Source organism: Idiotropiscis lumnitzeri, chromosome 18 (assembly GCF_059441095.1).
Source record: "Idiotropiscis lumnitzeri isolate Australia: NSW breed Sydney's pygmy pipehorse chromosome 18, RoL_Ilum_1.0, whole genome shotgun sequence".
Lineage (NCBI taxonomy): Eukaryota > Metazoa > Chordata > Actinopteri > Syngnathiformes > Syngnathidae > Idiotropiscis > Idiotropiscis lumnitzeri.
The window spans coordinates 11,019,511-11,044,502 of NC_142408.1; the positions used below are offsets into that span (position 1 = coordinate 11,019,511).

At 41.7% G+C, this 24,992-nt stretch overlaps 3 protein-coding genes across 3 annotated transcripts in view; all 3 read right to left on the minus strand.

Annotated features, from left to right (window-relative positions):
- The window catches only part of npdc1a (neural proliferation, differentiation and control, 1a), a 23,925-nt gene extending 21,610 nt beyond the window's left edge, over window positions 1-2,315 (minus strand). Inside the window, exon 1 of the mRNA XM_088282081.1 lies at window positions 1,958-2,315. Within this exon, the coding sequence (XP_088138207.1) occupies window positions 1,958-2,063 (106 nt within the window). The 5' untranslated portion in view covers window positions 2,064-2,315. The remainder of the gene's footprint in view (window positions 1-1,957) is intronic.
- Window positions 2,316-3,679: 1,364 nt separating this feature from the next.
- LOC148319485 (ER degradation-enhancing alpha-mannosidase-like protein 3) lies at window positions 3,680-16,947 on the minus strand. The gene is made up of 20 exons (XM_088281658.1): window positions 16,256-16,947; window positions 16,133-16,178; window positions 15,204-15,304; window positions 14,796-14,835; window positions 14,589-14,701; window positions 14,352-14,505; window positions 13,854-13,988; window positions 13,262-13,367; window positions 12,826-12,923; window positions 12,582-12,707; window positions 12,434-12,517; window positions 11,918-12,001; window positions 10,290-10,414; window positions 9,243-9,408; window positions 8,880-9,037; window positions 8,678-8,789; window positions 8,402-8,575; window positions 7,413-7,578; window positions 7,136-7,327; window positions 3,680-6,327 (listed from the first exon to the last, which is right to left on the minus strand). The coding sequence occupies exons 1-20, from the start codon at window positions 16,357-16,359 to the stop codon at window positions 6,146-6,148; spliced, it is 2,466 nt and encodes an 821-aa protein (XP_088137784.1). The 5' UTR covers window positions 16,360-16,947; the 3' UTR covers window positions 3,680-6,145.
- A 1,322-nt stretch (window positions 16,948-18,269) lies between these two features.
- On the minus strand, window positions 18,270-21,424 carry LOC148319486 (uncharacterized). The gene is made up of 2 exons (XM_088281565.1): window positions 20,806-21,424; window positions 18,270-19,074 (listed from the first exon to the last, which is right to left on the minus strand). The coding sequence occupies exons 1-2, from the start codon at window positions 21,026-21,028 to the stop codon at window positions 18,743-18,745; spliced, it is 555 nt and encodes a 184-aa protein (XP_088137691.1). The 5' UTR covers window positions 21,029-21,424; the 3' UTR covers window positions 18,270-18,742.
- Window positions 21,425-24,992: the final 3,568 nt, after the last annotated feature.

Consider the following 24,992-nt stretch of genomic DNA (forward strand, 5'->3'; position numbering starts at 1 on the left):
TCTAACAACAGCAGCCATCACATTTGCTGTAAGAAATCACTTAAAATACACGGGGGAAAAAACAGCCCCTCGACATTCGGGTAGGCGTAGATGCGTTTGAATAAATACAAATGTGCCCATTCACATTGATAAAAACGCGTTCGTTCTGTGCAGGGAGGGAGCAGCTGGAGCGCTAAAGATGACGTTTGACTGTCCAGCTGTTGCTGCTCTCATGTGGTTATCGTGTTGGAAGTGTTAGGAGCAGATTATCGAGCCCCAGCGCCATCAGTTACAACCCAGCATAAGCACACTGCAGTGGCCAATATGAAGCCCCACAAGAGCACTTAGTCAGGGCCGCCACGCAATTCTAAAGGCAAATGAAAATCCAAACTGCGAGGAGACAGGGATGAGCCATTGTATGCGTTTACTTTGTTGCGAAGAAACGTGAACATTTTGATGAGAAAGACAATGAAAGAATTTAAATTAAGCCTCACCAAACACACATGTTTGGGACTTTTAAAATAGATTGAAAAAAATCTGAATGTTCATGCATAATTCATGATCGTATACATAGTAGATTATGCTAGGTGTTGATGCTTTATGATCCCCTATTGCTTTGCCACTATATTGTGCCGTCGTTTTCACAATTACAAAGCCCTGTAAGAGAGTTCCAATTCTATTCAAAAATATTTTTATGGGGATTCACTGTATATTATGTTGTAACTAGGGCTGTCAAAACTAAAGCGTTAAAGCTAGGGATTAAATATAACATTTTTAACTCAGTTAAATATTTTAACTCATTTCACTCCGTTTTATTTACTTCAAAAAATATGTTTTATACTTTTCAAAGCCAAATTCAATTGCTGTACCATATTAGCTGCACGTCTTTAGCACATCATCTCGGAACAAATCACTCAGCTCAAGTTACCACTGGGCTTTGCAAACCAATACTGCTGGTGTGTGGTGCTTGTGGGCACAACGAAATGGAACTGTCAAAGTTTAGAGAATTGTTCCTAAGAAAAATGCCCATAAAGATGTCTCCGTTTAGAGCATATTCAAGGAAAGCAAAAATGAATTGACAACCAATTCTCAAATTAGTCAATAATTATTTTTGATAATTAGTTGATTAAGATACTTTTTTTTTTAAATTGTCCAAATCCTAATAATTCAAGCCTCTCAATAGTAATTATTCTCCAAATTCTGTAGAGCTCCGTGAAAGTAGACCGGTTAGCTTTGTGCTTAATCAAAATTAAACATTTGCTCTAACCTGGAAAAACAATGAGCAACATCTTTAACCATTTTCTGACATGTTATGGCCCAAACCAGTAACTGAATCATAGCTCATGTTTGTACACTGCCAATTTCAAATAATGTCCTACTTTTGGGATGTAAATTAAAACATGTTTTCCATCCGATTCATTGACAGAATAATGAACAGATTAAACAAGAATTAAAATAATCGTTAACTTCAGTCCTATTTGTTTGTGTTGAACACTTTAAATATTGAATACGGTGTGCAGCAAGATATTTGCCTGCAACAATTGGCTTGCATTTGTGTTAGCGCTACTTGAGCAACAGGGGAAATGCCAACAAGAAAAGAAACGATGACATTTTTATGGCTTTTTCCGTGTTGCCCATTTCCACCTGCTCACTCAACCTGCACAAAAGCAAAACAGCAGGGTGTTACGTCGACAACGCACAGCAAAAAGGCGTGTGGACAAGAAAATAGTCGCTCGGTGCAAATGTTTTGTGTGGTGTTTTAAACGTCTCCATTTTGACGCAAAGCTGTGTTCGCCTGACAGGTGCCAGGAGCTCGTCCAATAAAGATGCCCCCAGATGACGCAGGTTCGACGCGACAAATTGAAATTGGTTAATTAAAAAATAAATAAATAAATAAAAAAGAGGAACATCGTCGACGAAGAAAGAGCGCAAGGTGGATATTTTTCAGCTAAATGTGCGTGTCGGAAAGGCATTTTACCTGGAAGGCTTGCAGCGGAGCGGAAGACGCAGAGCAAAACTGCGGCCAGGAGCAGCGTCGAGGCCCGGTGTTGGCGCTCGCTCCGCGGGCTAGAGAGCGGCAGCATCGTCGCTGGTGGTGGAGGTGGTGAAAGTAGTCTTGTCGGGAACGGAGAACCGCGGACGGGGATTTTGTTGTCATTCCCCCATCCTTTGTGGGGTTTGATGTCGCCTTGTAGTTCGTTTTAAAGAGCTCTCTTCGGTGCTTGAATGGCAGCGATGGAGCAGGTAGTCTAGCCAGCTCACAGTGCACGGTAATCCGCCACAGTGCTAAAGATAGCGGGGCTTCAGGGAAGAAAAAGGAGGGGGGGGTGAGGGTGAGAGCCTGCTTGCGTAGGAGGCTTGGAAGCGATGCCTTCAGGCTCTCCTGGGAAACTACCAATGCGCTACCTGGGCACATATTTTACTTATGTAAAAATATCACTGCAAAATGACTATCACAAAAAGTGGACCGTTTCTACGAATTGGGCACCAGCAAATAGAATGTATAAATTAGATAATACTTTTTTTTCTTTGCGTATATAATAGTAGCACTTTTAAGATCCCAATACCTGGAACATGGAAAAATGCCCCACGCCCCTTCCTCAAATTAGGTTTCGCAATATACTAATTTAAAGCCTTGAGATCACACCATCCATCTGAAGTTCATCATTCACACTCTTTGCAGGGCAAGAAGGCCAAAAATAAGTTCACTCGTTTCTTTTTTGGTATGTTTGATCAGATTTCAACAATAACTGGGGTTCAAATCGCATCTGCTATGAATTTAATTGCGGTGTTTTGTGCAATCACTTTAATGTGCTTGGTGCCACCAAAACATGATGCCTGAGATTGGATCAGAGTTAGAATTGTGACGGTGCAATTGCCCATAAACAGGTTAGTACCTATATTTGTAGAAGAGCATTGAAATGGTTCTGTCTGTTTCTGGCAAAGATAAATGAACAGACACGTGTAGTACTAGTAGTGCGCATATGACATCAACTGTACTTTTGCCCCTTAAAGTTGTAATACTAGTTAGGATACAGAGCATACTAGTACATGGAGGTCAAGGATATTTAAAAATCTTCAAATGAAGAAGCTTTGAGCCTTTATCTCAGTATACTGCATGGAAAGTGAACCAACCTTTCTTCATGAGGAACAGAATTTACAAAAAAATATATCAGATGCCAATGTTGTTTGTCACATGAGAACAATTTTAAGAGCGTGTTTAGACCGAGGAACAGCAAAATTAACACGGATGATCAATAAATAATTTTAGGTAAACGTATACTTCTGTGGTTGCGAGTAAATCCGACTGTTTCCCAGACCCTGAATGCATCCCTTTACAGGACACGCAGACGAGGAAACAAGTGCAGCAAACGGAAATGTGATGACGTCTTAAACCAGTTGGACAACATCAACGTCACAAATTGCCGTTTACCCTCTGCCTTAAGAGGCCAACGGGATGCCTTTTTTTTTTAAATATACAATTGAAAAACCTAAGGTTCCATTTGTTTGGTTGTGTCTCCAATGGCACTGTGCATGTGCATACAAACGGTGCAGTGACTTCTGCTTCCACATTAAAAAGGAGTATCCAGTATCTATTACCAAACCGCAGCAAAAGTATGTTACTGTTTTTTTTTAATTATACGTATATTTCAGTAGTCAAAATGTATTTAACACTCCTAAATTAGAGATCACACATGAATGGAATCATAAGATCGTTTATTGTCTTAACAGCAGCACAATTCAAATTCATGCTAGTGACAAAGCAGACATTTGTGCATATATAAGAGCTCATAATTTTTTATTTATTGACTTGCATTGGCTCTGAGGCAGAAGCCTTTTTATTTATTTATTTTGGCACATTTCAACCACTTATGACATCTTAGGAAACCGCTGACTGCTGTACACAAGGGAAATAGAAGAAGAATCATTTCCTATTCAGTCATTTCTATGCATGAACAGCAATGAGCAGTCCTGAGGTATAACTGTTGTCCAAATGTGTCTACTTCGTAAAAACAGGATGCATTGGCATTTAGATGAGAGAACAACAACAATAAAAACCATGAACAGAAAAAAAAAATTGAAAATCAGCAGCATGATGTTCTACTGTGCAAACATAAAGGGAAAACAATTTAATGTTTCCCTAGTCAAAATTATGCAAAATAATGAACATGCTGGATGAGAACAATGCATTTATGTTGAAGAACTCTATAAATTATAACTTGGTTCAAGTTAATTTCATGTTGACATTTCAACACAATTCAGTGGGCTCATACGCAACTGTAATTAACGTATTGCATAACATCATGCTGCTTCTCAATAAGGATTATTAGGGCCACGTTGAAAAATAAGTCTTTGAATTACAAGAACACAGTAACAGAGTTATAAGAATAAAGTTGGAATATATTACAAGAAAAATAGAATAGTTGTGATCTTATGAGAATGCAGTCAATTAATTGTATGCAACAGTTATGAAGTAGTAATTTGGCATTTAAGTAATAATAAACTCCAAATAGTACAAGGAAGCCGATCGATAAAGTTGCAAAAAAGCAGTAATGGGGTGAAAAAAAAGTTAACAATTTGAGAATAAGCTCATCTCATTACAAGAAAATACATTTCACATTTTTTTCATAAAAAAGAAAAAAAAAAATATATGAATTTTGACTTGAGACTTATTTTCCTTTCTCCACCCAAAGTGTGGCCTTAATGTTCCTCCGTAGCATCCACATGAAGAACTCATCTGGCGGTAACTGGTTCTCTAACATGAATCCTTTCAACTCAATATCATAAAGATTGCACACTTATAAGGTGGGAAAATAATTATGCGCTGCCGCTTCTTCCCTCCTTGGAATGTGACTTAGTAAAGACAATGTTTTGGAGCTATTGTCAAAAGTGGGATGTTGAGACAGGAATCTTCTGTATTGTAGTGAAAGAAATACCTACACACATACATACACACTAGTGCGCATGTATGCCATATCGGTTGATATCGTTATAAATCGAATTATTATTTATTTTTATTTTTTACTATTGAAAATAGAAAAGGGCTGAATTATGATGCGTTTTGTTTTAAAATGTAATATTTAACCTTCAAAATGAACTAGAAAAAAAGTCAAACGCACGCCGGCCTCCCTTGCGACGGAACTACGGGCCATTTCATCCCGTGTGTGTCCGCGGAGGCTGCTTGTTAGTGACTTAACTATTAAGCAAGCCTGCCTCTCTCCTCCGGAGCTCCCGTGTGATGCAACTGAGGAACGTTTCCCCAAGTCGGCCGCTAAGTCAACCTTTCGACACCCGTTTTTTTTTGTTTTTTTTAAGTCACGCTAGCTCAGCGCCGCATGCGTAAGCCTAAAGTTGTATTTCCACAATGGGAGGGAGTTTGTGAGGAGTTGGGCAGTGATAGGACGAATCTGCTCTGTTGCGTTTTCTTTTTTTCCTCAGATCGATAATTTATTGATACACTTTTCTATTGATATCAATCACCAAACTATCGCAATACATATCGATATCAAATTATCGTCACACACCAAACACACACACATTCTCAACTGAAGAAAATACGACTTTAAAATTCCCTGAAGTTGCTTACAATCTCAAATAATCACTTTTTGAACCAGAAACATCCCAGCTTTGAGTCCTTATAAAGAACACTTGAGAAAAAAGGTGCAAAATCCACATTTTAAAAAATTGCATTAAAACACATTATTCTACCTTACGTGAACCCTCCCGGAAAGTGAGGTATCGTTTTAAGTCTTGAGTCAGTCGTCTGTACCAACCAAGAGCGACACAGGATGGCCGAGTGGTCTAAGGCGCCGCGTTCAGGACCCAGTCTCCCCAGGAGACCTGGGTTCGAATCTCGAATTTCCCCATTGTGGGACTAATAAAGGGAATATTATTATTATTATTATTACAAGAGATTCAATTAGGCATCACCAGCCCAGAATAATAATCGATGGGAACAACTTTGGTCTGGAATGACCTACTCTTGTCTCATTGCAAAACGGAGGATTAAAGCTCCATTTTCACTGTCAATGTGAGTGCGTGGCCGTTTGCTCCCTAACATGGCTCTGAGGCTCCTGCGGTCGCCGTTTAGTTTTTTTACACACACAACGAGCAAGCCTCATTTCCGCATGCGAGGGTGCATCATATGCTGCTCACGTTGTTCATCTCATTTGAAATCTTCACCTTCATCGAGAAGCACCTTCACAGTGGGCACACTGGATTCTGCCTCCTCTTCCTCCTCCTCATCATCATCATCGTCATCATCATCGTCATCATCATCGTCATCGTCATCATCATCATCTTCAGAAAGTCTCAGTTTAATGTTAATGACTGGTTGGTTCGTCTTACCTGGACAAGGAGGGAGAACAAAAAAAAAGTCTTAGGCTCGCTAACATTGCTGCCAAAGTCACGTAAAAAAAATATTTGCAATAATATATATTGCATATATTACACTATACGTATATTGGACGATGTATTACAAATGGAGTCCTTGGCAGCGTAGAGTAGTCGATAAAATTTTTTTTCCAAGATGAAGAAGTTGAAGAGGATTTAACATGGTCTACCTCAACCCCAGAATTATTAATTCATAAATAAAAGGGCGTGGTCTAAAATCCGCCAGGTTGTATAAATTACAACTGCAACTAGCCGACATTTTAATAATAATGTATTCTCTCCATTACGTCATAAATTGATTGAATAAATGTAAACTCGTTTTGCATACTTAAGCCCTGAGGTGAAATTTATTATCGTCATGCACTTGGTGTCGCCATCCTGCCATTCCAATGTAGTATTTGGGAGTGAGCGAGCATGGCTTTAAAAGGCATAATCTGGCCTGGTGAGTGACATGGGTGTCAATGAATGATAGTGTTAAAGTGGCTGGCTGTTAACTGGCTACTTGAGACAATATGTTCTCACTGGCAATGCTTGGCTATATTAAACTCTTTCATTGAAAAATAATCCGTGCGAAGCTCAGAGGCAGAGATTTTGCTTCAACCTTTTTTCATAATCAAATTTTTCGATTAATTGTTGCAGTCTGGTTATTTTAACTACAGATAGCTGAGTGGGAGCTAAACAGGTCTGACTAACAGCGAGACACACAGTTGAACACAGACAAACTGGCTTGTCTTGTTTTGGAAGATTTTTCCTTCGTTCTCACCGTGTCCCAGCTGCCTCTCTTTAGACAGCAGAAGCACGTCTACGTTGCGATGCTCCTGCAGGGCCGCGACGAGGACAGCACCCTCGCGGCTGAACAGGAAGACCAACGGCAAGGTTATGTCGTCTGCGGAGTCGCCGTCGCCCACCATTTGGAATAGCGGCGTTTTCTCGCTATCAGTTCCCTCCCGGTTGTCTAAGAAAGACGATGAGACAAAGATTTCATTTGAATTCCACTCAGCAGGCAAAATGACTTGAGGCGCTGAGGTGGTGACGCTCACCGATGAAGATGGCTCCTATGGCGCCCGCCTCCTGCAGCCAGCGTGCTTTTGCCGCAAACATGCAGTCACCACGCAGCGCCAGGACAATGTGGCCTTTCAGATCAGACGGATTTTCTAGTGGCCTGCATGCTGTGTAAGGCGACGCCTTTGCTATGCTGCCCTTCACCTGCCACATCGGAATATGTGAAAAAGAATAAAAACAGTGGAGCAACCGTCGTGAGGACAAGCAGCTTAGATAATGGATGGATGGAAAACCCTAACACGGGCCTATGATGAAAGAAGTGCGCAATTTCACTTTTCACCCGCAGGTGGCAGTAGCGATTAGGAACTCAAAATTCTGCGGAGTGCATCTCTAAAAAGTTGACTCCCTTAATAGAATATCTGGAATGTATATTTTATTCTCTTAAAATTTTACAGTGTTCAGTATTATAATTTGGAATACTAGAAACATTCAACCTGGATTGTTACTATTAAAATGTCTGTTAATCTCACTGATTTGTTTAAATACTAAACTGTGTACACATGGTCACGCGCGTGCACACACACGTCTATATCAGGCCAAATTTGAGCATTTTTCTTCTTTTCTGGTCAAAGCCCGATTGTCGGATGTCGCTAAAAGATTATCCTGTGGTTTGGGGTGTGTTAAGATGTACACACTCTGCGTTCTCATCAGATTTAGGGTCACTCACGTTTAAAAAAAATGGTGAATGTGAAATAAATCGTGGGAGGAATTAAACATAGTACATTCTGCTTCATTAAATGACGTAAAACGGACTCTACCATTTTCAAGGGCGAACAGAAAAGAGAAAATTATATCCACTGACAGTCTGAAGCAAAAAAAAATGCAGTTTCATGGAGATCAGTGCAATAAAGAACACAAATAATCTAAAACATACACAATGCTTAGTAGAGGAGTTTTAGAGTAATATTTTTAAATAGGGTATGAAAAATGTCGCAACACAACTATAATTGTGCCATGGGAAACTTACGCCGTGCTCTCGCTTGGTCAGGTCCATTCCAAACTTGGCCGGCCCTGCCATAAGCACGGTGCTACCCAGAAATGGAGGAGATATAAGCTGCACCACATGAGGCACCACTTCGTCCTCATCAAGTGTTTGTCTCACTTCAGCCACAAGTTTCATCCGTGACACTCCTTTGTGCTCCTAAACAAATGGAAAAGTCTGCTTGAACTTTTTCCTGGAAGTCCTGATTCGTGTTGTTCAAGTGCACACACTAAACGCAGTACTAAGTAACACACTGCATACCCTTCTGGTGTCTCCTGAGCTGAAATCATTCAGCGGGGTGAGAGAAATGCCCATGCTTTTTAGGAATGCCAGTGGTTCGATGTCACTATCATGAAATGGCAATTCGATTTCTCTGTACGAAGAGATGCACGACCACTTTAAAAGTTACAGTGGACAGGAGGAACAGGAAAAGAGGATTCAACTTCAAAACGAAAGGTCGCACCTGATAGGTGAGGGGTGGACAGCTCGACCCACACCCGTCAGGTACTTGTAGCTGTCCCGGATGCTTTTGGCAAATGAAGGGTTGTTAGGGAACAGCGTGTCTGTGCTCGGGCAGGTGTGCGCGAACGCATCCTCTTCGTGGGCCACAGGGTGAGTTTGCTAAGGTAACGTGCAAACAACAAAAATCAACAAGTTTCAACACGCGCTCCAGTTGCAACACAAATAATAGGCTAGTCAAAAAAGAAGAAAAAAAAAATCTGTCATGAAGATTCATTTCTTGAAGAAGTCAGCTATTCAAGGTAACACTGTACTCAGACCACTGTATACTGCACTATACGTGTCTGTTATTGACGAGCCCACTGACTGTTTTGTTGCCTTGACAAGACGGCTGCATGGTGGAGAGAGACACGGGCAGAAGGTGGGCCTCCGTGGTGAAGATGTAGTCGTCAATATTGATGGGGAGCTGCGTCTTTTCCGTGAACAGCAGGTACAAGTATTTGAACATCTCTGCCAGAAAGAATGAGTCCATCCTAAGCACAAAATAGATTTTTTTTTTTTTTTAATGTAGTGTGTGCAGAGGCAGAGTACGCAAAAAATTGCAACGTTACTTTGGAATAATATGACTCAAGTAAAAGTAAAGGGGAGTCATCCAACAACTTTAGTTCTGTTGGGTGCCAGGGACATGTTGTGTGTGGTCACGTGACTGTCTGGTGACATTTGATTGGTGAAATGCAAAACATGCAGTTGAGGCACAAGTCTGTCGACCTAAAACCTAAAGATTGTTCCTACCTATTATTGATTGCATAAAAAACTAGCATGCCAAATGTAGCTAATTGTAACGGAGTAGAAGTAAAACTTAAGTTGCATTATAGGTATTCTGACACGTAAAATTTATCCCATAAATGCACGTGAATAGATATGGAACAGTTCGCTCAACGGGTCATAATAATTGTTCAACTACAACAAATTCATTGAAGCTGTATCAAACAGTCCGCCTTCTAGAATGACAAATAGACATCTGCCAAGGTGGGGAAAAAAATATCATTCAATACTTGCAGATACGGTAGGAAGCGGCTCATTAAGAACAAATATATTAAGTATTTGTATGATTACTCACTTTGTATTTTGTGTACTAATTTGGCATACTGTAAAAGAACTTCATGTCATATCACTTAACTGCCACAAGATGGCAGCAAATAACCATGCTTTTTTTGGCTCAAATCACGACTGACAAGTAATTTTACTTAAAGTAGTTTTACTACTAAGTGTTGAACTTCTCCTTACATTCATTAAGAGTTAGGAAAGTCAAAAATGTTTTTTTATGGTAAAAGGTATTATAATGGCGACAATATGATTCTGGAATCAACTAAGCCGCTCTTAAACGCGGCGACCAGCGCATGCCACACAGTACCTGTCTTCATGCGTCCCCGTGCGGACATCTTGCACAGCGGCAAACCCACAAGGAACTCTGGCATACGCATTGAGTTTTTCCACAATGGACTGGCCCACTCTGAGGTAGTAGGGATCACCAGTGGCCTGCAGAAGAGGAAATGAATTCAGTCATTCTTACCATCATTATATCAGTGGTTACAATAGCAAAATAAAATATGTACTTAAATGTTTAAAAATGAACCATTCTTTAAAATTAAACGCATGTGTTCTATTTTACTTTAAAGTTAAACACAACTGAACTGAACATGGCATGCACATTGTTGCTACTGTTGAATTTGATTGTACTTGATGATTTATCCATCCATCAATCAATCAATCCATTATCTGTTCCGCTTCTCCTCAAGAGGGTCGCAGGGGTGCTGGTGCCTATCCCAGCTGTCTACGGCCAGTAGGCGGGGTACACCCTGAACTGGTTGCCAGCCAATCGCAGGACACACAAAGACGAACAACCATTCGCTCTCACACTCACCTCTAGGGCGAGTTTAGAGTGTTCAATTAACCTACCAAGCATGTCTTTGGAATGTGGGAGGAAACCGGAGTACCCGGAGGAATCCCACGCAGGCACGGGGGGAATATGCACATCCACACAATCCCACAACCTTTTGCACTGTGAGGCCATCGTGCTAACTAGTCAGCCGACGTTGGTCGTGTTGGCAGCTAAATGCTATCTTGGTTGACACTTAACAGTTGCAAACAATTCAATCCACTCACAAAATATTCCCAGTATGTTAAGAAAGTCGGCTGTCCTGCTGTACGCCTCCAATACTGGAAGCCGAAGAGGGAATTAGAAAACCTCTGCCATTAGCACCTTTTTTATCTTCGGGGAAAAGGAAGGGCAGAAATGCTACGAATGGGGACGGAGGACAAATTGAGGATCACATTGACTTAAAGTAACTTTATGTAAACACTTTGTGTATTTCTAATCATGTTTTTATACAATATTTATATCAATGATAATTGCTTTAACACACTTACGTTGTTATTTTAACACACACACACAGACACCCCATCCTGAAGATGTGTTTAGTTAAAGTAACCTTTACACTGTGAGTTGTGATTTTCTGCTTGCTGCTGTCTCCTGATGATTAGTTATTGATGTTTTCTGTTTTCTGCTGATTAGTTTAGTCTAAAACAGACCACCATTGTTAAGTAATCTCCTGTCTTCTGGTGATTTAGTTTAGGCTAAACAGACCTTCATTGTATTCTAATTTAATAAATTCTTGAGTCAAGCTAATAAAAGCAGAGCCGGTGAGAGGAGGAGAGGGAGGAGTTGCATGGAGCGGCTGCGAGCAGGCGAGCTGCTGCTCGCAGCCTCTCTGTCCCACTCTTTTCCCCCGCCGGCGGTGAAAATGAACAACGGTGTCTGGTTCCTCCTGGCCTTTCAGCTAGCGTTTTATTTCGGCCGTTACATTTAGTAAGTTATTTCAGTAAGCTCTCCCAAAAGGCGTCAGGGCATTTTAAACCTGACACAATTATATTCCTGAATAGGGACGAAGGGACGATGATAGCAGTTGGGGATGGAGGTCAAACTGGCAAAATAGGGTAAAGTGCATAGCTCTGGTGTGTAAGGTCCGTCAGGTTGGTCACCTGATAGAGGTAGTAGGTGCTTTCTGCAAACTCTGGTCTCAGGAGGTGCTGGCCCCAATGAACTCGGAATTCTGTGGTAAAAGCCTACAGAGAAAGCATTATTAAGTAACATTGTTACAGGTGCATTGCGATGAATTTTGGGAAACAGAAAGGAATTAGATGGCCTATAAGCTACATTAAATTACATTGAAATAAAAAATTCACATGTAAAAGTAAAAGAATTGCTGGGTGGGACAGCATAACTGAACTTCAGGTTGCATGACAAAAAGGCCACTGAGTCAGTGTTAATGTAGAGCCCATGTGTAGCTCACTACACAAACTATTCCGTGATTTCATTTTGAAGATTAAAGCTATTGAAAACCTCAAATGCGCCATCGCAAGAAACTTCAATATTACAAGGAAATTATTTAAAAAAAACAACATCCATTGAAATTAGACTTCAGGAAAATGTTTTAATGAAGGTATATAATACAGGAGTTTTGACTTTTTTAACAAACACGTTTTTTTTTTTTTTACCTCAGGAAGAAACTTGTGCTGTTTGGTGACTTGGTACAGCATCTCGTGGGTTTCAATGGCTGGTTTCAGATCTCCACTCAAGACCTGCGCGTAATGGTAAGAACTGTCGCTGATATGCAGGTTGTGAATTTGACAAACAATGACAAACCTGTAAGCCGGGGAAAAACGCCAGCAGCGAGTCCATCCAGCTCCGCGCGCTCACAGTCGGGTTGTGCATGTGCACGTTAAGCAGCAGGGGAGGCTGACTGATGTACTTCATAATGGCACTGTAGTGCTGTGCCGGACAAACAACATGAAAAATAGATGAGCTACACCGAGAGTGGTAAAACCATAAAGGTAATTTTTCACAATAGAGAGGTTGCTTAGAGAGAAAATGACAGCAAAGGACCTACAATGTTAAACCTTTCCAAAAAAACATTGTCTCCCAGAAGAATGTAGGCCTTCATTAAGTATTCATAGTACGAGTCGATGCCAGCACCAACACCGCTTTCTGCAAACACACACAACCACACACAGACAAATTACAATTCAGATCAGCTCACTACGGAGCCGTTTGGAATGTTGAGGCCTATTTAGCGGATGTGACACAGCATAAGCCATCAATAAATTCAACATTGTTCACTTGTGATCCTCAAATGCGCAACTTTAAAAAGGTGACGTGGGAGTCGGCAAATGTGTAGCATTGGCTGCTGCTGGTAGCTGGCGAACAGTTAGTCAGTCTGCGTATTAAATGTCATGACATGGTATCTGTAAAGCTGCTAAGAGAATGAGCTGGTGATAAGCGTGGCCATCTTCTACAATATCTGAGGAAATCTCACAATTCCTCACCCCGTCTGACCCATTCGCCGTTATGGATATTGATGACAGTCCCCACTAGGTCACTTCCTTTCTGTCGCCGCTCCCAAAGGACATCCAGAGCTCTGCGGGCATGTTCCTGTAAAACAGATGTATTTGATTTTGTTTTTTGGAAAAAGACCACATTTTAACGGTCGTGCAATCGGATTGGCCACGTTGTGTCAAGTGTAGTGTAATACATGTTTTTAAAAATGAAAAAGAGTGCTATATTGTGTAAAATTCCGAGACATAAACTTGTTTTCTAAATGCACTTATTGTATGTACTGTGTAGGATGCCTGCCTTGAAGATGCATGGCCTAAATATTGACATCCTTGCAAGTGTTCTCATTTTGTATTTGTGAGACTGACTGTCCGGGTCAATAAACAGCTAAAAGTGCATTGATGACTACGGCTCTCCTTGCCCAAATGCATACAAGAAAAAAGAAAAACGAAAATTAATTAATTTCTCCAAATTTAATTGCTCAATTCGTAGTAATTAATTAGCACTAGAAGACAACACGTAGTTGTCCGTGTCAAATGAAAACTGCTGCTTGTTTTAAACCATGAGGAGTAGTTTGGCGAGTACCTCAAACACAGACTCTCCCGACAGTCTGCTCAGGGCGGCAAACTCCAGGATCATAGTTCCCGCACAAGCTGTGCATGTGTCCGACTCGCTGCCTGTCCGCGAAAGTGGGTTTTGCACTCCGTAACGCAGATTCACCTACAAATAAAACAATTTTCAACGTGTCAACTGACTTTGATTATTAAGTTTGAAACAAAAAACTATTAACACATTTACTGCCATTGACGGCGAAAGACGTCAAAGATACATTTTTTTACTCAGCTGAATGAGTTAAAATGGGAAAAAAATGCAACAACAATTGACTGCCTGAAGTACATGACCTTCTCTACTGTCCACACGTCTCTGTCTGTCATCGTTTTGATCCGTTGTCATTTTGCTAATTAAAGCATCGCCTTTCAATTTTACCTCAAGCGATTTCCCATTTAAGAATTAGCTATTTTAAGGACTGAGCCGTAAAGTTCTGAGAGCCAAAACCAATGCTGTGCTTTCTAAGTGTCGTACCTTGGGGTAAGGAAGGCCACTTGAAGTGTTGAAGGCAGGAAGTAACCTATGGCCGAGCTCCGTGGCCATGCTGAGGAGCTCATCTTCATACCACTGCATCCTCCCTCCACGCTGACGGAGCAGGTCAGCCATCACGTGGGCCCCCAAAAGCCCACTGGAATAATTTAGTACAGTCAGGGGAAGTGCGACTCCATGCGTTTGTGTTTTATACTGCATGCACAAACATAGCATTATTACCCCAAAACTCTGATGTTGGTTTCAAACACTGATACCACCACGTCATTGTCCAGTCGGACATCCCTCACCGCTTTCCGCACGCCATCTTCAAAGTCATCCAGCTTGTTTAACACCTGCTCACAAAAGCATGAAGACACGTATGTCATGAGCGAATCATGTTTGAGGGAGGCTAAAGTGATACTGCAAAGGAAGAAAGCAAGCACTCACCACCAGGGTATCGAGTGTGTCGATCAGTGTAAGTGAAAATCTGGAAAAAGGGAAGGGGGAAGGTTACAGCCACATCCTGGCTTACAATTTTGGTTGCAGTTCATCCATATTCCGGGTTGTCATCCACATGCGTCAGTGCTTTGTGTTGGTGGTCATCAATGTGCTGTTGTGGCGTACGTACACTGCACTTTATCTACTTTGTTATGTGTGGGAAAAAAAAAAAGATTTTTCCAATTCTCTGTCTTTCATAGATTCTTTCTTCCTTGTTTGCATTGTGCCAAATTGTTTCTACAAATCATGGCGCATGGACTTGTGTCAACATTAGTCCTCGTGGAAAACTTCAAAGCATAGATTTTGTTTTGATCTTTTTTTGTATTTAATCATTGCAGCCAAATATAGTGTACATACTTCCCCAAGGACTCGTCGATGTCGCCTCGGTTAGGCTCGTGGCCTCGTACTCGCCCCCTGCAGCTTAGAGGCATCAGCTCGTCGGCTGGATAGGCGTATTTCTGGAACACAGAAAAAAAACATGGAAGTCAGCTAGATAGGCATATTTCCGGAACACAGAAAAAATATATATGGACCACGGTGTTCATACAGGGTCCCTTTGGTTTATTTTGTGCCGTACTGTAATGGGAAGTGTGGCCTGAGAATTACAAATCTGTGGCGAGGTAGGACAGTTGGTGTTCAAAGATGCCACCTTTAGAGTTGGCAGGCTGCTACAAGAGCTCTGCTAATTTTTCACATAGTATCATCTGGCAACTAATTCTCCTCAGATGGAAACACCATTATTACGGACACTACAGTTGCTTGATGACTTTCAAATTTTGCTTGCAGCAGACTTGAGTGACGTCTGCAAAATGTGATCATGACGTCTCAGATCACATCAAGTCAAATGTATTTAATGTATATTGATTGCCCTTATTCAACAAAATGGTCTCAAATGGTGAAAGGCAAATTTGACCCGCTCATCTTTCATTCATAACCACTTCAAACAACAAAGCGTGTAGGAATGGAGAATACAATTTTGCTGCTTTGTTGTGTTTGCATTATTGTTCAGCTTTTATCTCATGTATTCTGTAAAGCGAGTAAATACAGGTGCACTGTTGTGACAGCACTATATAAATTGAGTTGAGGCTGAATTACATGCTAAATTAATGACAATTTGCACCCTTGACCTAAAATAAATAAGCAACATAAAAAAATATATATTTAAAAAAAAAAAAAATTAAACTTGACGATTGGTGCCTGGTACCTAGCCAAATAAGCAGTTGGAACGTCCTGCATTCTATAGCTAAGCAAGTACTAAGATCCTAAGTACAGTAATTTCTACTTACCATGTAACAGCCATAAGCATGATCAAACATCTCAACAATTCGATCCCTACAAAATAAGAAAACTTACATCAATCACTTTTGACATTAACGCCAAGCTGTTATAGAACAGAAACAGTGTCTGACCTGATTGTGTTCTTCTCCTCTATTGTCATGTATTGGCTCTCTTGACATCTTACCCAGTCAACAAGACCGACTATCAGGAATATTTGAAGCCAACACATCTTCATTAATTTGGCTTGCACACTTGTGGCGGTAACATCAGTGGATGTCGGCTTTCTCCCTCCCCCGCATTTCCATAATGACGTGCGAGCTGGAGCCAGTCATGTTGAGGTCACACCAAGTGAACAGGGATGTTCAGATAGCCGCTATATAAACAATGCAAGCTAACCTGACAGCCGACTCACTCAGCCACAAAAACACAAGCGAAAGACACGAGCTCGTTGGATAACAACTCATTGTGAAAGTGTCGATAAAAACTGATTGTTGCAAAAAAAAAAAGGCAAACAATCACAAGCCACGTATGCCGATTGCTAGGCAGCTAACAAGTAGCATCCACTGTCCGTTAGCAATGCTAGCGTGGAAGCTAGACGTAGCATGAGGAAGTAGAGCGTCAAAATAATGCCCGTCTCGCTGTCGAATAAACTATGTGTCTTACAGGCGAACGACCGGGGACACGCTGCCGGGAAATACCCCGGCAATAACGTCCCCTGAGGTCTAACAGAGAGCTGTCAAAATGCATCCAGGAGGGAGTGCTCAGTCGTATGCTGCTGTAGGAACGCCATTAACTTGTAGTGTTGCTGACGTCATAAATGCTTGTTTCCGTAGACCAGACGTCTTCAAATTAAAAAAAAAAAAACGTCCTCAAATTCCAAATGTTAAATAAATGTATTGAAAAATAAATACATAAATAAATAAACGTCTTCAAATACACTACCTATTTTCTTCCTCTCATTTTTTGTTGTTGTTTTTTGGGGGGGACAAAGAACATTTTATTTAAACGTCAAATTTAATACTTTGTCAATTAAAAAAAGGAGGGGGGGGGGTGCTCAAATACATTGCTTTTGTCCTTTGTGATCAATCTTGTATGTTGGCACAGTTTACTTACACAAAATAAGAAACACTAAATCCCTTCCACATTTTCACATGTATTTCATGTCGAATGTGTTTTACACGAAAATACTTTGAAATTGACAAAAAACAATGCTTGTGCGTATGTTGGTGGGTATGTGTGTTGCTCATATTATTTGACATCGATGTTGATCCATTTTGTTAAACTGCATACCAATTGTGTGTTCATATTAACAAATGAGTCTCTATAAGGATTTTGATTACAAATAGGATGTCCTCAATTACAAATTTTAAAGATCCACATACATACATACATAAAATACACCAATTGTCATGATCCGCGTCGAACATGACCGGGGTTTTGTTATTGTTTTCATGTTCATGCGGTTTTGTTATTGTTTTCTTCACCTCCCGGCCATGTGCACTTGTTATTGTTTTGATCTGCTGAGTAGGGGCGTTTCCCCTCAGCACCTCGCCCTCACCAGCCATGCACCTGTTCCCCGTCAGCTCACACACCTGATGCCCATCCGCACTCCTAATGACTGGACTATATAAACACCTCATCCCAACAACTCATTGTCGGAACATTGCCCCTGCTACGCCTGCCCTATGCAATTGCTGCCGCACTTTCCGGACTCCCACGACCACGTTTGTTCCTGTCAAGTTCATGCTCTTGTTCACGTCCTCGTTCCCGTCACGCCCCTCAGCGTTTTGCCCCCGGCTTATGTTCCTCGTCTTCCTTTTCTGTTAGTCACGTTTTGGTTGCGTCCTTGTTATTTTTCATCCTGCCACGTTTGTTTGTCCACGCCCCGTTGTTTGTCCTCGTTAGATTTATTTAATAAACTCCCTTAGTTTACCCTTCTCCTGCTTCCTCGCTCTTTGGGTCCACCCACCTCTTCGCCGAACGGCGAAACCTGACACCAATAAGTAAAAGGTGAAGTTCAGGAGGTCCTAATATTCTAAATAAATTGTCCTTTTCATTCAAAACAACAAAAATACTATAATATCTAACTTGGTGTTGAGCCTGATGATTGGCGATTGAACATTTAAACGTGCATGTTGGCTCAAGTTCAATCAATTAATGAATTTTCTTTATTAGCAATTTTCATACTGTAGATAATGTATCACAAAGTGCTTCAGGGAAAGTATAGAACCCCAATCCCACCAACACACATAAACAGATACAAACATGGACATTTATTCTGGGTGTATTATGGTTTGGGTGTTGTGTTGTACTTTGTATTTTATAAAGATGTACAGTAATTAATACATAAAAATAATGTAAAGAACCTTTTTTTTTTTTTGCAAAATTCTTTACTTCAATTCAATACTTATTTTGCTCCAGATAATCTACAATGCTCAGTTGCATGCCGTTATATTGCATTTGTAGATGGTATTGATGGTTTATATAATTGCGACGTGATAGTGGTTGGTGGTATGAAGAGGTGGACTAAATCCCCACTCAAGGCCACCAAATGCATCGCCCACCTATGGCATATTAGCAGCGTGACTAGACTAGACACAACCTGACTGTCCCTCATCTCATATTGGAGTCGGACTTCTCTGCCAGAACGTAACCAGGAAGGGAGGACACTTGAGGACCGGGACGTCCTGTTGGCTGACCACCTCCACGCAAAACGAGTCGACACTCCTGCCGGGGCCGAAATGCCCACTGACATCGTAGCGAAGGCCGCAGGCATCCGGGATGGTGATGGGAGCGGTGTGCTGGTGCAAAGCGTTGCCCGCCCACCTCACCACCACGGGCTCCGGGGCAACGGCCAACGTGTTGATGGGTAGCACCACAAACGCGTGCAGGAAGCTCTCACCCGAGTTGCACTTGAATTTGGTGGACCAGCAGTATTCCCCGAGGTCTCCTGGGAAGAGGGACAGTTAATGAAGACCTCCAAATAAGAAAATGCTGCATCATTCCATGAATTCACACGCATGGCTTGAGTCTAAAGTTTAGACTCTAAACCAAACTCTGATTTCATTTTTTTTTTTTTTTTAGCATAATAGCAACAACAACAAAAATGAGATGCATCACTGTTCAGCCATTTTGTAAAACATATTTGAGATTTACGTCGTCTTTAAGGGCTACCTGGTACCCGGATATCATGTTTATCGATCCTACTCAAAACATTGAACCTAATATGTAATCGAAAACATCATGCCTTGGACCTCCCCTTAACCTCAGACTTCACCTTAACACTTAACCACTATCACAACTGTCTAACCCTCATCAAACTCAATCAAGAGCGACATCTTGCCTCGAACCATAAACCCTGGGTTGCTCCCCTTGACTGCTATTGCAAACCTCCAACCCCATCCCCAACCTTAACCTACCTCCCAAACCTACACAAATGCTACTCGACCTGCTACAGAGTCCTTTACTCTGGATTTAACCGCTATTATGAACCCCATCTTCGAAACCAAATGCCTCTTGTCTCTAATGCTAATCCCTTCCCCTAAACCAGGGGTATCAAATTAATTTTTCTATCATAGCTTTGGTTTTGCACGGTGGGCCATTATGACAGTGAACCAATATAAATCATCATCATATTATTATTATTACATATACACAACAAACTGATGGATAACTAGTTTTTAAAATCAAAATCCAGGAAAATGTTCTTTATCTACCATTCATATCATTTTAAAAGTGTGATTGGTAACAAAGAAAAAATGCCTACGATATGTTAACATTTTTAAAATTGACGACAATTTGCAATTTTTGAATTTTAGCAAGAAACATGAAGTCCTGCAAGATTTGTCTTCATGGGCCACATAAAATTATGTGGCGCGCCGGATCTGGCCCCCGGGCCTTGAGTTTGACACCTGTGCCCGAAAACAAATACCTTCCCTTCAACCACTATCCTCTAATCCCGGCGTTGGCAAACTACGGCCCGAGGGCCACATGATTGCCCGTTAAACATTTTAATCCAGCCCACCGAATTTGAAAAAAATTAAATGAACGAACCTTGTTTATGTTTTATTTTCTAAATACAATGGTTTTGAAAAGACATATACATTGTTGTAATGCTTTTGTTCACTTTAATTTCAATTTAAATGTATTCTTTTTACTCTGATGAGGTGAGGTTATCAAAACACTCCATCCATCTGCTCCTGGTCTGGCCCCGTCTGTCAAATTTTAGAACCCATTGTGGCCCGCCAATCAAAAAGATTGCCCACCCCTGCTCTAACCCTAAACGCAAGCCATAAACCTACCGGAAATCTAGACCCTTGTGTCTGACCACAACTCCCCTAATGTCTATGCTCATTCATACCACCATGCAAAGAACATACCTTTCAACCCGGAACCTCTATATCTAACCCAAAATTGGACCCTGGACTCAACCCTCACAGAAAACCTGTCCACTATTCCAAACGTCTAATCCTAGATTTCATCCTACTTCTAAACCTTCCCGAAGCTTTAACCCCAAATATTTTACCTGGCCTAACCTCAAACCCAAGTGTTCCCTTTTAACCACAACTCCCCTATTCTCCACCCCGAGGATCTAATGTTAATTCTTATCCCGATCTCTAACACCTTCCATTTCACTCAGACTCTTTAACCTCTATTCCAAAATGACCAACAGGCCACTTACCTGTAGTGGAGTCTTGTATCCGTATATTGTTCTTGTCCTGCAGCTGCACTTTCCTGGGGTAGGTCATCTCACTGCACTCCATCAAGCAGTCTGTCAGCTGTGGCAAGACGCTGGGGAGCGGCCGCAGCTGCGGTTGCTTGCCTGAGCACTCGGTCGCGCTTGAGGCCATAAGAAACGAGGACAACACGCAGAAAGACACCAACGCGGTCAAATATCCCGTCATTATTCTGTCCGCTATCAGTAGGACAACTCGGACCAGGTCTCACTGTCCTCTCGCAGGGTTCGTTGCTTCACTGCAGGATCAATATCTGGCTTCGTAGCAGCGCGGTGTGGATAGAAAAGACTTTACAACTGAAAGACGCAGATGGCAAAAAAACTGAAGATTCTGAAGTACGCGCCGTGGGCAGCAAACAAGTTTCCTGGAGTATGGCGCCAACTTTCATTCCTTGGCTATTTTTGAGCATAAAGGAGTGGAAGAGTTGAAACCTGGCTAGTTTTATTCGATGTCCTGCATCTTGTGTCACTGTTATTCTGTGGAATGCTGGGTGTGTGGCTGGTGAAGCTGAACAAAGAAAGTGAAAGAATGTGAAGGTTTGGGAGGTTTTAGGTTGGTGCCTGGCGGAGACAGACAACTCGAGGGGGAAGGGGTGGACAAGAAACTGGACCCTTCAACCACAAGCAGGAGGAGCCACCACTTGAAGAAAGACCAAGTGAAGTGTATTTTCACAAGGTCTAACATGTGCAACCCATTTTATGGCCATGATGATATTGTTGCTTTACGAATACCAACTCTTGGGTTGAACCTCCCAAATACTTAAGTTACAGCCTTGAGTGGCAGGGGGCCCCAACATCAGTTACGAAGGGTCAGGAATTTGAACAGGGGTCAACGACACCCCAAGGAAGGTGCTTACAGAAGAGGGGTGTGGCGCCAAGAAGTCACATCTGGAAATGGGATCTGTGCCTCGCAACCATAGGAGGCTGTATGAAAAGTTCAGTTAAGGGGCAGCAGGATAAAAATGCATGTGCAATAAGGGAAAATTAGATATTCATGTCTTTTGTTTGCCTTCCCTTCTTATAGGGAGGGGGACACCTTTTTCTTTTGGGAACTTCTGACATCAGCTGAGATCAATAAACTCTTTTTCCAACCACCGGTGTGTGTCAGAGGTTTTTTCCATCACCAAACCAACCTTGCCCGGCGACCTGTCCGGAGGGGAGCTGAGCCAGACCCGCACATCAACAACGAAATTTACCACATTTTTTGGCGTCACGAACAGGATTCGTGCTCCAGTGAGGGCCTCCGGGTGCTGGGGTGCAGGCGTTCAACAGCCAGCCGGCTGAACTTGAGGTGAGATGCTTTTACTCACAACGGATGTTGAGCGCCTGTGTCTGAGCGGTCGGGGGTTTTGGGGCAGTTAAAGAGAGCTTGTGCGTGTGGGTCTGCTGGTTGGTTGGTCATGGAAAATGCTGTCCCTATGTCTTGGTTTTTAGAGTAGGAAAGGCCGCTGTAAGGATTAAGACATGAGAAAAGGTCAAAGTAACCGCACTATGCAAGAACATTAGAAAAGTATATAAAAAAATTATGAAAGAAACTAAGTAAAGAGACTTGTGCGGGAAAGATGTGTAGAAGAAAAGAAATCTCTAGTGGTCAAAGAGATGAGAAACAAGAAGTGGAAAGCTCCGAGACTGCTGTTGAAAAGCTAAGAAGCGAACTATGGACTATATAGTCGTGAAAGGCTTAGTTTGAGCACACACCCTGGCCAGGGTGTAAATTTTTGCAGGAAATTATGAGCTGAAAAGACCACTAGTGAGATAAGAAGAGAAGATATGAAATAGAAGAGATGATGAAATGAGAAGTTCGGACAGTTTGGCATGAGAGAAATCCGAACAGAAGTAGAGACGCGCGCTATCACGTATCGTTTGGGCAGGCGAGGCATGGAGCGCATTTGAGGCACAAGACGCACTTCAGTGTTGACGGCGCGGAGCCAGGAGCTGTTGTTGTCGTTGGTATGTTACGGAGGTTCCTTGTCAAACCGGTTCGATTCCGATGTTTGAGACATATCCGGTGATCAAATGTGCTCTGGTCAAGGCCACGCAAAATCAAGAACCTGGCTGCGGTCCACGTTTGGCATAGGATGTACGCAGGGGTTTATGAAGTGATATGGGTACGTGGAAATTAGGCCTAATTAGGGGGTTTTATAATGGTATACCAGTATATGAATGATATGTGCACACAAGAGAAATGTTTGAAAGTCTGCAGAAGTAATGATAATGATATACAAGCGCTTTGAAAATCAATAGAGATGTACCGATAATAATATTAACTATAATGTGATTGTATTAATATAAGGATGAAGAAAGTAAGGATGGCAAAAATGACTGAATATAGGAAAATCCAAAACGCGCACACGTCCTTGTGCTGCGCGTGAACGCGTGCACGTGTGGCCGTTGGCCGACAACCTTAGAGGGTTGCGTACATGTAATAGTTTCGAGAAAAATAGCCATCAAAACGAGAATTATCGTAAGACAAAATGAAATAGATTGAATCGTTGTCAGGTTATTGTCTGTGTCTGTTCTTTTCGTGAACATTGTCTTCTATGGAGTGGGCCCGTGTGTCTGTGTCTGTCTACGTCTGTTTGTGTGTCAAAATGTGGGTAAAGAGTCATAAAAATGGTTAAAGGGGTGCATCGAGAGATCGATAGGGAATGTTCTATCAAAATTGCGCTTTTAAAATTTTTTTAAGTGGTGTCAAACCTGAGGTGCGGGGGCAGAATTTGGTTCTCTAACTGAGAGGCAAGGTATGTTGAGTAGGAAAAGCGTAAGTGAATTAGGATGAGCGGAAAGTTCTGGTAGGAGCTGTTACCATTGGCTTGAGATTGCCTGCTCATAAATTGGCAGGGAGGAGTGGCCGGTAAACTGGAGCCATTGGTAGGGGGCGTAACCCCTGGCAGCCTGGTAGCCCGGGGGCCGCGTGATTGGCGTATGAACAGCGAGGCGGTCCCCCTCCCACCCCTTTTTTCTGCTGTGAGCGTCTACGATAGGCTTGCACACGAGGGCGTCCAATGAGAAGACGAGTAATTTACCTAAGTGCAAAATGAAGGATTGAGAACTGTTTTAAGGAAGAACAAAGGAAAATTAATGTTTAATGAAGGGATTCAGTGAAATATTTTCTTGGCAGACAGTGAGAACGGTCAGAAAAGGAATTTGGGGAAGTTGAGTAAGTTACGTGTGGTGTCAGGGGATTTAATTGGTCAGGGGCAGGATAATGTTTGATAAATATGGCCAGAACCATACAGCACTACAGAAATACTAGAGTATACAACATGGAATTACACCAATTGGAAAATGTAGTTACAAGTAGGCTAGCCATAACTAATTACTTTTAATAAATAGAATGTTACTTAACATTGTGTCTAAATATTTTAGCAGGCAGATCCAGAATCCTGCGTTCACCTCCTTTTTTCTGACCCCAACAGAAGATGTCTTCGGCCTTTGCTTTGAGGTAGTGAACAACGAGGGGTTTCAAAGGGGGGATCTCAGCCTCCCCCACCGAGTTGGGTTCATGCCCGGGTAGAAGAAGCAGAGTACAAATGGCCTGATTGGGAAACTTAGAATATGTAATGGAAGTTGAGCTGTCTTCAAATCAGTCTGCAGGAGGCTGGACTGTTAGATCACTCAATCTCACTATACGAACTCTAGTAAGAGGACACAATTTAACTATTCGTATAGGGAAACTGAAAGTCACAAATTGGAGTCAGATTACTAATTTGAGTTTACATTGGTTTAAAATTAAATTCTAACATTGATTTAAAGCTAAATTCCAACACGCATCAAACTGCAGATGGCAAAAACCCTGACGTACGCACCCTAGGGAGCAACAAGTTTCCTGGAGTATGGTGCCAAAATTCATTCCTTGGCTATTTTCCTTCCCCTTGAGATTGCGCATCAAATTGTTTGGCAGGCGTGTAATCCAGAAGGCCTTGCACAAATTTCTATAAATAATCCACGAAGACTGCACAAACAGAACACGAGAGGCCGATTTCGATAGCTTTTATTAAACTAGAAATGGCAGCAATGAATCGTGGGGTCTCTGAGATGTCTAATCATTATACATGGAGGTTAATTTGAGGTGGTATGATTACACAAATATGCATATATAAAATATTGCAATCAGTCAGAAAAAAACTCAT

Coding starts and splice junctions, on each gene's coding strand:
- LOC148319486 (XM_088281565.1), bottom strand. CDS start 21,028: ATGACGGGATATTTGACCGCGTTGGTGTCTTTCTGCGTGTTGTCCTCG. Junction 19,075..20,805: donor GATACAAGACTCCACTACAG/GTAAGTGGCCTG, acceptor CCCTCTTCCCAG/GAGACCTCGGGGAATACTGC.
- LOC148319485 (XM_088281658.1), bottom strand. CDS start 16,359: ATGAAGATGTGTTGGCTTCAAATATTCCTGATAGTCGGTCTTGTTGAC. Junction 12,924..13,261: donor CGGCGAATGGGTCAGACGGG/GTGAGGAATTGT, acceptor GTGTGTTTGCAG/AAAGCGGTGTTGGTGCTGGC. Junction 12,002..12,433: donor AGCACAAGTTTCTTCCTGAG/GTAAAAAAAAAA, acceptor CTTTCTCTGTAG/GCTTTTACCACAGAATTCCG.